The sequence below is a fragment of the Cryptomeria japonica genome, chromosome 5, assembly GCF_030272615.1.
Source record: "Cryptomeria japonica chromosome 5, Sugi_1.0, whole genome shotgun sequence".
Lineage (NCBI taxonomy): Eukaryota > Viridiplantae > Streptophyta > Pinopsida > Cupressales > Cupressaceae > Cryptomeria > Cryptomeria japonica.
Genome location: NC_081409.1, coordinates 154,904,707 through 154,919,028, shown reverse-complemented (window position 1 = coordinate 154,919,028; position 14,322 = coordinate 154,904,707). Strand labels below are relative to the sequence as shown.

The 14,322-nt window shown below is 33.8% G+C and overlaps 1 protein-coding gene across 1 annotated transcript; it reads left to right on the top strand.

Annotated features, from left to right (window-relative positions):
* The first annotated feature begins 9,403 nt into the window (after positions 1-9,403).
* On the top strand, positions 9,404-12,997 carry LOC131067605 (uncharacterized). The gene is made up of 9 exons (XM_058002679.2): positions 9,404-9,500; positions 9,584-9,702; positions 9,795-10,007; positions 10,120-10,209; positions 10,312-11,019; positions 11,117-11,414; positions 12,161-12,283; positions 12,367-12,782; positions 12,878-12,997. The coding sequence occupies exons 1-9, from the start codon at positions 9,419-9,421 to the stop codon at positions 12,995-12,997; spliced, it is 2,169 nt and encodes a 722-aa protein (XP_057858662.2). The 5' UTR covers positions 9,404-9,418.
* The last annotated feature ends 1,325 nt before the right edge of the window (positions 12,998-14,322 follow it).

Genomic DNA, 14,322 nt, shown 5'->3' with positions numbered 1-14,322 from the left:
CATGTATTGATGAAAATAGTGTGCATGATTTGTTGGAGGTTTGATGACTTCATTTTCATCAAAATTTTGACGAATTAGACCACCACAATATGTATCAATTCGACGAACATAGCGTTGGTATTTCAACGAAAATTTATTCGTTGAATATTCCGACAAAATTTGAGCAACGAAAATCTTTTTGCCATTTCGTCTGATCTACGACATTAATATGTCGAAATTTCGATGACAGTTCGTTGGAAAATGACCCCAAATGTGTTAGTGGTAGATGTGTGCACCATGTAACAAAAAATAAAATTTATGGAAGTTATTGGTGTAAGTGCGAATACAATAGAATTTAGTGAGGTATATTCCAATTTTATATCTACCTTTTTCCACTACATGAATTATCTGAAACATATAGATATAATATTTTTCATAAAGAAGGTGAGTTGTCCCCTTGAATGAATGATAATCAATATGGAGCACCTAAAGTGCAACTCAAAATGCTTTTTCTAATACTAGAAAACTCAAAAATGAGACAGTGCTCATATTCTTAATACAAAGGTGTGGTGATAGTGCACGCTACCTCAAAAGCTTGATCAAAAGTCTTATGAAGCTGTTGTTTAATGATAGTTTTCATTAATAGTGCTTTTATAAGTATTTATCCTATCTTGTTGTGTGCTTTGTTGTGTGTAATGTCTTGTCTTGTAAATACACTTAAAAAGAAATCTATTGAATGACATCTAATTACAAATACCATTGACACTTGAAATTTTTTTAAGATCATAATAACAATATACTTCAAAAGATCAATGAAATTTGAATTAGAATGACACTATTATAAATATACTTAAGAATAAGTTCATTAAATAATTTTGAAAACTCTAATGCTTGAAATTTGAAAGAAGTGGATGGAATTTGAATTAAAGTGTCACTATTTCAAATATACTTATAAATAAGTCGACTGAATAATTTGGAAAATCCTAATTGAAAATATTTGAAATAAAATTACACGTGTAACTTGCATTCATAAAATTATACCTAATACTTGTACCATAATGCAAAGATCAACCCCTATTATACTACTAGCAAACATTTATGTAATCAATCTATTTTTTATATTAAAAAAATCTATTTTTTATATTAAAAAGCAGCAGAAGTAAAAAAAAGTAGCCGAATTTGAAAACTTTCTTTCCACAAAGGCTGTAGAATATTTGCACAATCTGTAGCAATGTGATATGCGTGCAAATGCGATCTATACCTCTACCCCGAATAAACTTTGCAGCAAGCACTTCTTTTAGTGACATCTTTCTTTCTTTTCATTTGAATGGAAATAGAAAAGACTGCTGTGATAATGGAGTCATCTGGAGCTCCAGTTGTTCTGTTCTGGGTTCTTCCCATGTGTGCACAATGGTAGGCCATGCATGCAACTACTTTACAAATCTGAAACCAACGAATTCCAGGCATTGTCGTTTTCATCAGGGAATGAATATGTTTATGACGCCTATGCATTTAAAGCTGCTCCTACAAGTTTATAGAATTATTCATTTAGTGTACGTAATAAAGAACTATCAGACTTGAAAGAGACATAAATCTCTTAGTTTTTAGTCATAATATATTATAGAAGAGGTATAGAATAATAAGTTGAAGTATATTGTTGTTATTATTATAATCTATAAAAGTAGTTCAAAAGATCAATGGAATTTGAATCTTCAAAAGAAAAATGAATAAAGAAGAAGATGAGTGCCTAGTTCACTTTCACTATTACAAGTTTTATTGGTCTAAGATTTAGGTCTCAAAATTTTGTAACATCTTTGGAACTAATTTGAAGTTGGATGTAATTTTGTGCATAAGACTATTGCTTTCTTTGCAAATAATGTCTTCTTGACATGCTCCAAATCTTTTGTTATCTATAGAATCCTAGTTCAAAAAATATTGCAGTTCCATTTTATCATTATCAACTCATTATTTAGTACCTATGAGATATTTTTTTTATTATTGTAGTGAACTTGATGATGATCATATAAGAAAAACCTTACTAGGGTGCTTACAATATGTACAATGAAGGGCCTCATTAAAATTTTCAATGTTTAACATCGCTATATTTGTAAACTCCTTCCTTGTAAGAAACTTGCCTTCACAAGCTTTTATCAACTTGATTGTCCATGTAGTGGTTTCCAGCCACTCTACATGTACTTCATCTCTCTCTTGGTGTTTGTTCTTCTTAAATGCATACTATGAGCACACATCGAGCCATTAGATTACTTAATGATAATCAACTTAGCTTATCAAAAAAATTTAATCAAACTTCATATAAACATATACCATGATTTATGTGACAACTAGAAAGCCGTATTTGGAAAAAAAAGTAAATAGACAAGCTTAAACACTCATATTGAACTTACAAGAACATGCCTATGATAGACCCAAGTATAACCCAAGTATAAGGCCTTTTAATAAAAAGATGAAAAAAAACAAAGTTTTTGGATTGTAACAAGATTTATACTTGAAGAATCAAAAGCATATATTGAAACATGTCATAATGTGAACTTAAAATGCTTAATCTTTCTGAAAAGACGCTATATTAAAGCTGGACCAATCCTTTAACCCAATGGAATAAGACTTCATAGAGTGTCTAGACCCACAATCTCAAAAAGGCCAATGTATTGTAAGTTTAAAGATCAAAATTCTGAAATAGCATAATCTAATATTCAAATAAAATCATCTAGAATTTTTCATTCCACAAGGTTGTGACATATTTTGACAATCCATTGCAATGTGATATGCGTGCAAATATGAACCCTATCTCACGCCGATTTCAGCAAAGCCTTCTTTTAGAGGCATCTTGCTTTTTCTCAGCCAAATGGAAATAAAAAATACTGAGGTCATCTAGAGCTCCATTTGTTCCATTTTTCTGGTCGAAGTCCATGTTGGGTCCTGCTTGTTTGTACAATGGTAGCCCATGAACACACCCAAGCACTTTCCTGTGTAGTCTTTGAATATTTAAATATGTAATGGGCACATTAGATTGATATACCCATTTAGCGTAGTGTAACAAAGAATTATAAGATTTTAAAGAAATATAAATCGTTTTTGTTTTTGTTTAACTGTAAGGTATTATAGCAAAGGTATAGAAAACAAAGTTGAAGAACATTGTTATTATTATGAATTTACAATTTAGTATAAAAGATTGATGAAATTTGATTTACACTATCGTATGTCTTATATTAATTTCTTCAAATCTAAAGATTCACTCTTCCTATCGGATATGAGGCTTCTTGTAAAATTATTTTGATATAAAATTCTTTGCTCTTGATTCATGCTATTAGACATTCAATAACTATGTAATCATAAATTTAGAATTACTCATGAGCCATAATATATAGAGAAACCTAGGTATACTAGAGAACATTCAACACATTACTAGATATTAAAAGATTAATAAATTTGTCCAATACGTAGTTTGGGTCTACAGATATTGAAACCTTCTAGACATGAACTATACTTTTAAATAGTGAAATCTAAAAGGCTTTTTTATATAATATTCACTTGTTTCTTACAAATATAAGCTACCCTATATAAATTTTAATAAGTTTGACTTCTATCAGAACCATGCTTATCAACCCCAAGACTTTCATTAGCCAAATTCTAGACATAATTTCCTCTTGAAAGCTCACTTAGCTCCATCTTTTGTGTTCTCAAGATGCCACAAACATCTTATGTAATAGAGCTCAATGAATTGCCTTAAATCCATGGTATTATGCTCTTTTTTCATGATTGTAAGCTGAAGCTTAGGGGAATTGATGTTTAACACGTGGCTTAATAGTAATATAAATAATGGCCTAGGGAATCAAAAGGAAACAATGGTAAGCTCCACTAACTTTCATTAATCCTTTGTCCAATTTGTAAGTTCCCCAATATGAGTGATTGCATATTATTCTAGTTTTATTAGATTAAAAAATTCATGGCATCAAGATCTTAGAAATGGGTTTAATACAAATTTTTATCCAAGATACTTTTAGACCTATCCAAGAATCTTCATAAACCTTCATGTTAGTGTAGAACATTGCTAGTAGATAAGTTTTTAGTGGATAATATTACTAGGATATAAGCTTGCTTAGGTGTTCCTTTTACATGGATTCTAGTGATTGCATATTATTCTAGGTAATTAACCCAAGATTCCAAAGCATTGAACCAATGTATTAATTTGCAACAAACTGTTACAATACACTTGTAGGCTCATAGTCTTTACATGGAATTTGTACACCTTTCTCTTTTGGAGGAAAACTCACAACATAACCCTACAAAGAATAATTTTCCTCACCCCTCTCTTAAACCCAAACATAAGACATATAATATATAAAGAAATACAAGTTTGAGGTAGCTTCTAGATCAAGCCAAAAGAGAGGGTCATTCAAATCCATGTGGCACACTTTTCAACCACCTCTAAGCATGGAAATGACACCTGTACATCATTTTCTAACCCCTCTTATAGGCCCCCCAACTTAGGTAACCATTTTCTCCAAGCAACATGTCTTCTAACTCTTTGTCCAGCCTATCATAAGAATCTATAATAACCTATCACACACACACACACACACACACACACATATGTATATGTATACATATATACACACACACATATACATATATATACATGTATATACATATATACATATATACATACATATATATATATATATATATATATATACATACATATATATATATATATATATACATACATATATATATATATATATATATATATACATACATATATATATATATATATATATATATATATATATATATATATATATATATATATATATATATAGACACACACACACACACACACACACACACACACACACACACACATAGAGTATGGAAGGTGACTCGCCATGGTGACCATAGGGTGAGAGACTCCATTCCACGATAGGTCATGAGTTGTAGGAGTGTGGGACCTTAGCCTCCACTCTTTATCTAAGGGGTGTGGCCATTGCATGTATTACAACCCCCTTAAAGGGCTGCAACCCACATAAGGGACATGACCCCTATGGGAACATCCTATTAAATGGAATAATGGGTGAAATATTGTTGTAGATGATAACTGAGTCAAATATGTGATCTCATGAATTTCAAAGTTGCCATAGGTAAGATGAGAGCAGCCTCCAAATATGAATATGGAGAGAAAACAATGTTTATGTGACTATCATCAAATGAAATATGATTCTCCTAAATTATCTCTTTAAAAATGGAAGTATGAGACTCTACAAATAGAGATGATATGTCATATATCTAATAGAAATGCATCCTAAAGAAAAATGATCAATATCTTGGTGCATAGAATCACTAGAATTATGGAGATCAAAATACATTTAAATGTAGCATAAGGTGAGGGAGAAGAATTGATATTGAACAACTCCTATGCACATATTAACAAATTCTAGTAAGTAATAATTAATTTCACTTTCTTTCACGTTAATTGTAATTGATTTCTAGTTTCAATAGTGTGAGAATTTTTGTAGGTGTTTTGGGTCACACTCCCTGACCAATCATAAAATGAAAGAGAATAGTTGAAGGAGAAAAAAATCATCCTTATAATGGTTCACAAAGTGTGATTCAAAATGTTGATACAAAAATTCTCACATAATTGAATTAAAAAATCAGTTACAATTAACAACCTAGACTATGGAAATCAGATGAATTTAATTTCTTTGACTGAGAGAATAGAGGGCAACTTAGATAGGTTTTAATGGCTATGAAGAAAAACCATAGATTGTTTTTCTCCAAGATGAGCTATTTTTTCTCCACAAGGCTGGATCTCTAAAAACAAAACGTAACAATTAATCAATATATGAAAGAAAAAATGACCTTAAATATTAAAGATTACTTTGATTCATTTTATGCAAACATAACAATTAAATCAATATAAAGATATTAAGCAACTAAATCTATCACTTAAATCAAAATATATCAATTAGTCAATGGGCTAGTCTTGGTTTGCCCCACTACATATCAAATCTTGTTGAGTGCAAGGCTCCGACATAAAAAGTGGTTGAAGTCAGACTCGTGCCCCAGATGAATTTGGTAGAACGTATACCCTTTAGTCCTTGGCTCTTAGCCAAAGACATTCTCCTGCTCCAATATCCAAAAGCTTACAAATTTGTGGACAAACCTCCATCGAAAAATATATAAATTAGTCCAAAAAGCTGATTTTATTGGCTGCAGCTATTCTGGCTCCAAAACCATGTGTGTTATTGACTCCTTCGAAAAATCACAGCCTTAGTTTTCACGATCAATGGTCTGTAATGCATCCTCAACTTCGTGTTAATTGACTTTCCGTGGTACATTAGTGTGTTTTTGGAGCCAGAATAGATTTTATTGAATGTCTTGTTTCCAATATATTTTTGGTGCCTCAGATGTCCTGAAAATGATGTCCACTCAATAAATCGATTCCTTTACTGCAAAGAAGGATAGGTATTATTTGATTAAACCTGAGAAGAACTGTCCCGTACAATTCCTTTGGACACATAGCTTCTGATAGTTAACGGGTTCCTTTGCTACGGGAAAAATCTTTAAAATACAACAGCTCGCTGCATAGAAAACAGCATCCAAATCCCATCTTGAAGTAGTAGAAGGCTTAATGATATATCCAAGTAGTAGTTTTAATCCTGAGAATTAATGGGGTTCAAGAAGCTTCCCATTAGCCCACGAACGCCCCAAGGGTTTCGATTGGCAACGTATGACGAAGTAACCAGTAACACCTCCATGCTTAGGACACACAATATCCTCAATGGCTCCGAAAATTCGCGTCTTCTGGATAGCGTTTTCTTTAATGGTAAAGATCAAAGTTCCTTTGAAGCCGATTCTTGGCCAACGATGGAGATGCTGGTCGTTGGAGAAACTCCTACGCACATATCAACAAATTCCAGTAAGTATTCATTTATTTCGCTTTCTTTGATGTTAATTATAATTAATTTTTGAATTCAATTGTGAAAATCATTGAATGTTTTGGGTCACATTTTCTGAATCATCACTACAATTTTTTCATTTTCTGAGTCATCACTACAATTTAGAATTTTTTTTTCTTACATTTAATGATCGAAAACATCATACAAAAAATTACACAATTCAATCTAGAAATCTGATTTAATTTCTTTGACGTGTTTTCAAAGTAAAACTGAAAATGATTATGTCCGTCCCTCACACATACAGATTTACTGAGGAAGAAACTATACTCTGAAATTTCTCTGCGTGGTAAGAGAAGAAGAATTGCGTTGCGTTTATCCTGCTTGTTTCGAGATATAGAGGCCATCCATTGGTTACTGTGTGAGAGTGAATTTAAGTCCGAGTTGAAGGAATATTTCCTGGAAAATATAGAAAATGAGGTACGAAAGTATTTTCCGGATCTCTTGAATCGTGAAAATTTTGTGTGGAGATGTCCAGATAGGAGAGGCTGAAGTGAGCGACATTAGATTATGCTTTGAAAGTTGAAGGACAGAATAATGCTCTAGCAATTGTGGAAGTTGTGGTAGATAAATGCAGGGAGACAGGAAGTTTGCTTGTAAATGATATAGTTTACTCACAAATTCAGAGATTGGCAAAGATGACTGTATACATAAATTATGCAGAAGCAAATCTCATGGGGATATTGACAAAGCTGCTATCAGAATGTGCCGATCCATTGCAACATAAGGATGACATTATTCAGCCAAACTTTGTGAAGATTTTAAGGGAGGCAACTAATAGGGGCTACGAGGGACTAATAGATGCTCTGTTAAGATTGGAGGATAGTGAATATGAGTTGGAAAAAGATGAGGTGGATAAACCGGGAGAAAACTTGTTGCATTATGCAGCCAAACGAGAGTATGGGTACAAGATAGTGAAATTTTTGGGCCAAAAATGTGAAAATTTAATTGGTTTGAGGAACGAGAATGGACGAACTCCTCTGCATCTAGCTGCAATGTATGACAACAGAGAGCTGGTGAAGGAGGTGAGTGAATTCCTGCCTTCCACTTTTGAAGATGCTCTGAAAGCAACTGATTACGCCGGACGGACTCCATTTCATTTGGCTGCTTGTCAAGGAGATGAAAAAACTGTCCAAGAGTTTCTCAAGTATGGATCGGATCCCTTCAAACGAGACATTGCAGGCAAAACTGCAGTGCACCATGCTGTAACAAACAAAAAGAACAAAGACATTGCAAGGAAGATAGTGGAGGCGCTCTTGAATCATTTAGAAAGTAACAAAAAGAAGGCTCTTCTCCTATGGGTTTCCGCAGCAGGTATCGGCACTGCAGACCAAGCAGAAGACATAGATCCAGATCTGAAAAAATTTCTGGAGGAACAGAAATTTGCAACTTCCAAGGGTGTAAATATATTAGAAGCAGCAGCAATGTCTGAAGACTTAAGAATGACTTGGGAGTTTCTCAACCGAGGTGGTGATATATCATCTATTGAGAAAAAGTCCGCGTTCCGCAGAGGTATGTTTGTTATAGTATCTTTCATTTTCTTGAATTCTCATTCATTTTGATGATGGATCAAGGAGTGTGATTTGAAATGTTGATGATCGAAAATCTTGCACACAATCAAATCTAAAAACTGTTTTTCTTATTGTTATGATATTGTAGTCTTTTTTAAGATCAGATCAAACCAAAATTTAGAAGTGTTGTAGTATTCCAGTCTTTTTTAAGATCAAAACATTTTAAATCTGGGCGTGACTTATTACTAAATATCTTATAGAATTGAATGCATGATTTTTTTACAATTCATGAAGTTGAGTTTTATTTTTCCTAGATTTGATTGTGTATGATTTTTTTCATCAACATTTTAAATCATTTTCTGTGATTTATCATCACGATGAAAGAGTGCAATTAGAATCAAAACATTGATTTGAAACATTGATGCAAAAAATTCATACACAATCAAATCAAGAAAAAATAAGACTTAATCTTATAGAATGTTCAGAACTCCCAGTCTGTCCTGACTCTTATATCAGATTGACCTTTAGTGAATGAAAATTTTACCTTCCAGATCTATTACAGTTATATGGGTGGTTATCTCTATAAAGAAATACCCATGTTGAAAAGTCTGTAATACTTGAGGAAGATCTTTATGGAGGTGTGATTGAATCTATTGTATGAATAGAATATTTTTGGGTGAAAATGCAATTTGTGGATTCAATTGTATTCAAGATTTTTACATCAATGTTTCCATATTCTATAATCTATCATCAGAATGAAGAAAACAAAAAGAAATAAATGATGAATTGAAGAAATCTCAAAATATTGATATTCTTGTGTGTTTCTTTATTTGCGTTTCAAAATCTACACCCATCTTTCTCGATCTGACTTATTACCGATCATCAAACTTTTACATTCCACTTCTATTACAGTTATTTTGTTCAAATTTTGTCGTGTTTTATGATAATAACATGCATGTGGTTGCAGTAACCAAGGCGATTAGTAAATTTTCACAACTCGCAGCCGACCAGCACACATTGGTGGACACTCTAGGTAATGTTTTTTATATCTGCTTGTAGAATATATATATGATTCTCTTTCAAATCTAACTGAAACGAGACTGCAAATGGGAGCAGGACGAAATGTGCTTGTGGAGTGCATCGCCGCACATTTTCTGAATCCATATATTAAATCTCCTATCACAGTAAGCATTTCAGGTGGAAGCGGCACAGGAAAGAGTAGTCTCATGTATCAGGTATGGAGTCATACTTAAATTTGAAGGATTATCATCCTAAATTTCAATCGCAGCTGTGAACTTTACCTTCTCTTCAAATTGTGTGGGTCCAGATAGAAGCCTATTTATTGATTACAGCTGCTCAATTAGCCTTTCCATATTTGTGGGAAAACGAAGATTTTAATGGAGCGAGAAAGATATCCCTCACTATTAAAGGAGTACAGATGTGCAAAAAAATTGAGAAAGGAGTTTACACTTTGCTAGGAAACAGGAATTACAGAAACTTTAAAGAAGATGTTGTTCACTTGTCTCCACAGCAAAGGCCAGTAAGTTCATGTTCTCTGAGAGGAACAGTAAGCAATTATCATATAAAGACTGCTGGTATGTATTTTTATTAATTCTTAAATTAATTACATGAGCAATGTGGAGTATTGGCAGACAATGTCACTGGTGTATTTGTTGAGAGAATATCTACCAAAATGCAAAGCTGTTTATAAGTCTCTGGCATGCATGGACGTAGCTCAACTGGTGAGATCAAAGACTAAATCAGACCTGCATGTTCCTTTAATATGAATCTTGTCAAAAGTCTAATATTTAAGCTCTAAATCTTTACAATGTTGAGGCTTGTAGATGGAAGAAGGTGAAAAATCATCAGTTCATGAGATTGAAGGTCAATCACTGGGAGCAATTCCAAGGATTTTAACTGTGAATTTCAATGCCGGCAACTATCGGGGAAGAACAGAAGCTTGGGCAGGTCTGGCAATTGAAATAACAAAAGAAATTGAGGCTTCTATGACTTGGGCCCAGTTGTTGAGCACACGTTGGAGAAACATGTGGATCAGACATGGTCAGGATTTCTACTTGCGCTTCATATTCCCAGGTGTTCTTTTGGTTTTTGTGGGAGCCTGGATTGGTTGGGCAGCATGGAAGCTGCTAGACCGGGAAGGCCCGTCAGAATTAAAAGATTTAAAATATGGATCTGTAACTGCAACTGTGATAGTAATTGTGTGGTCTATATTAGGCAAAATAGTTTCAGTTTTACAACCTATAAGTTCACAAATGAGTGGATATTTCAGCTTACCTGATCATTCACAACAGCTGGGTTATCAGCAAAAGGTAATTGCAGACATCCAGTTTCTAAAAGAAGAAATTGGGAGAAAGCCCTGCTTCATTTTCTCTTTTATTGCGGGTGAAATGTGTAAAAACTGGTGGGGTTTGTGGAAGGAGAACGTTCAAGGCACTTGCATTCCTCGATATGGCTCAGCTCCCGAGGGTAAGCTGCGGATAATAGCTTTTGTTGATGATCTCGACCAATGTGAGGAAACAGTGATACTCCCGGTATGGTTTTCTCATCTAGATTAATTATTAGCGTTCTTTCTTTTCTTTTTTTCTCCTTCATAGCTTCTTTTTAACTGATGATTCCCCACCTTCTCAGATGTTATGGGCAATAAATCTGGTATTCAAGGTGTGCGAAATCAACGTTATCTTAACAATGGACAAAGCAACTATTGAAACAGCATATCGAAAGTCTTCGTTGGTTCAAGACAATGATTTTGCAGACAAGTTCATAAGTAAAATTGTACAGCTGCCAGTGAACATACCAGATCCAACAGATGACGAATGGTTAGAGTTTCTTGATACGGCGATGCTACGCAACAGAAAAGTAGAGTCTCAGCAGACAACGGGTCGTGTTGAGACGCTGCCGATCAACGAACAGTCCAGGATAAATGGAGGTATGAAAATCCATAAAATATAATTGAGGAAAATCTTTATATAAATAAATATATCAGTGTAATTATATTGTTATCAAGATTCAATTGTGTAGTTTTTGAGTCAAATTCATTTACCCATGTTTCATGAGTATTGGTTCACACGAACCTATCTTCCATGAGAATGAATGGTCCACTTAACACTCATTGCATCTAGGTGAAGCATTGGGTAGTTTTTGAGTTAAACTCATTGACCCATGTTTCATGAATAGTGGTTGACAAGAACCCATCTCTCCTAAAAATAAATGATCCACTTAACAATCATTGCATCTAGGTGATGCTCACAGACGTAGGTCACCCATCCCAGTACTACTCCGACTCAAGCACGCTTAGCCATGGAGTTTCCTCCAAGATGAAACACACTTAGCTTGCAACCTCATTTATCTCCTACTTATCTATATCAGTGTAGTTTATATTGTTGAATTATTATATTATTGTCACAATTCAACTGTCCAATCCTCCTTTTTTAGCATTCTTCATTCTGATGATAGATCATAAAATACGATTTGAAACGTTGATGAAAAAAACTGCAACACAATCTATTCCAGAACTATAGATTGTAAAAACCTGATATCATCAATGCTGGACTTCTTTAATTCAATTTTATAAGTTTTAACTGTAGGAATGATTTACTTCCTTGGTAGTGAACGGTAATCGTACTATGCACAAACTATCAATAATCTATATTCTAATTTGTCTGTCGACATTAGGAAACCGAGGAGAACCTGAGAAAGTACGTGGACCGAAAGATATCGAGAGTGGAAAAAGTTCAATAAAATGGGAAGGCTGTTGCATTCCATTTTTGACCGACTGGCCAGTGCCATGGCTTAAAGGTAACCATATGTATCAGCTAAGTATACAAGCCGCTGCTTCTAGTCAAATTTGTATTGACGAAAATGTTGCAAATAATATACAGGGATTACATCTTGCTTTCTGTCTTTCATACATGGCATTCTCCACTTTCTGGGTTTTGTTGTTTGCAACATCAGAGAAGAAAATGAGAGGCATCAGCCCGATTATAGTGATGATTCAGAATCTTTCCCAGATGGTACGAAGATTTTGTTTCAGCGTTTGCAGCAGGTTAGAGAGTCGTGGATGCTGAGTTACAATGATGAAGAAGCAGAAGCTTTTCATCAATTGAAATGTTATGCTACAGGCAGCCAGAAGGTTCCCAGAGAATGGAAATGCTATATCACCTACCATAACTTTGCAAAGAATATTGTCTCTAAAATGGGCAAAGGAAAAAAATTCCCTGTCGGTTGGGAGGTCGAATTCATGGTCTGGACTTTTGTTTGTTTACAATGGAAACACGAAATCAATGTTTTAATACAGGTAAGTATACAATAGCATTACTCTTACATTCCTGTGACTACATTCCACTATAAATCATGGTGTGCACTATAATTACTAGGATGACCTTTTCTCAGGATTGGTACAAGTATGCCTATGTGAAAGAAAGCGATCGACCAGCAATACTTAAAACTTCACTGAAGAAAATTGTTGCAGACTACATTGCACAACGCAATTGGGGAGAGCAAACGGGATAGTGTTAACTATTTACATTATCTGTCATCCGGCAAATACGTGGCATGCGTTGTTGGCAAAATGTTACATGTGGCATTGACGTGACAAGGAATATATAATGGTATTTGTGTAAAGTGAAAAATTGAAAAGTCTGAATGGTTTGTCGGCAGTTTTATTTGAGACCAATGTAAACTGACAAGTTTATTAATTATTGTTAGTCCTTTCTCGCCAAGTATTGACTTTGCATGGCGGACTCCAAATTTTTGTTAAACCTAATTGAGGTTGTGGGTATCGAATTACTCTGAGCAAACAGTTTTGTTGCATTTTGAAAGATTGTATCCATTTTGTAAATCAGACAGGTAATAATTTGGGTCAAGATATCTTTGTGCGAAACAGGGAATTGATCGATGGATTCACGCAGGTTCATTATTTGTTGTCTATTTCACATAGAGTTTCAGGTTTATGCATTTATCTTACTCAGTGAAAATACAAGTTTGCTTATATGTTCGTTTTGCTCTGTATGAGAATCTGGAGTGCATGAAAGAAGGAAGAAACTTCCTAAGGCCAGACAGAATCTTGTGTCTCAGGTATGCGGTTTCTTGGGCAGAATCGTAAAATTCACAGGTATGAAGGTTATGTTCTTGATTCACTTCTAAAGAGGGTTTCGAAATCGATATATGGCTATGCAGTGTTTTATAAATCTTTTGGGGTTTTAAACCCAGGGCACTATTTAAAAGTTTGTTGTTTCAAAGCAAAAGGAAATATGTAAATGTTTCAGTCAGTTATGCCGTTATGAAAACTGTCTTCGAATATCTCTCAAACGAAGATTAATGTTTATCAGCTTCGCCTAAAACAGATTCGTAATCTGAAACAGATCTTTTGAAGTTTTTTAAGAGGAAGATTGTTAAACAAATTCTAACTAGTTCAGTTAGAAATATGTAACTGTTTTGTTTCGAAGTTCATATATAACTTGTAATCTTTAGATGCATGTACGTATGTGTGTGTAAAAAACATATATATATATATATATATATATATATATATATATATATATATATATATATATATATATATATATATATATATATATATGTATCTGAAGATTAGCGGGTCTGAAAGTTTTATCATAAACTTGTGTACATGTACAAGTGATATATGCACATTTGTATATGTATATGAGTTGTGTTAAATTGTGTTAAATTTCTGAGCAGTAGTGACTGCCGATTGTAAAGAATTGGAATGAATAAAAGATACAGGTTCATGGAGTGGTTTTTCTCCCTATGATAAAATCATGAGATTTTGGAGGGTTTTCCACTCGGCACAAATTTGGTGTTTCTTCATGTTTGTG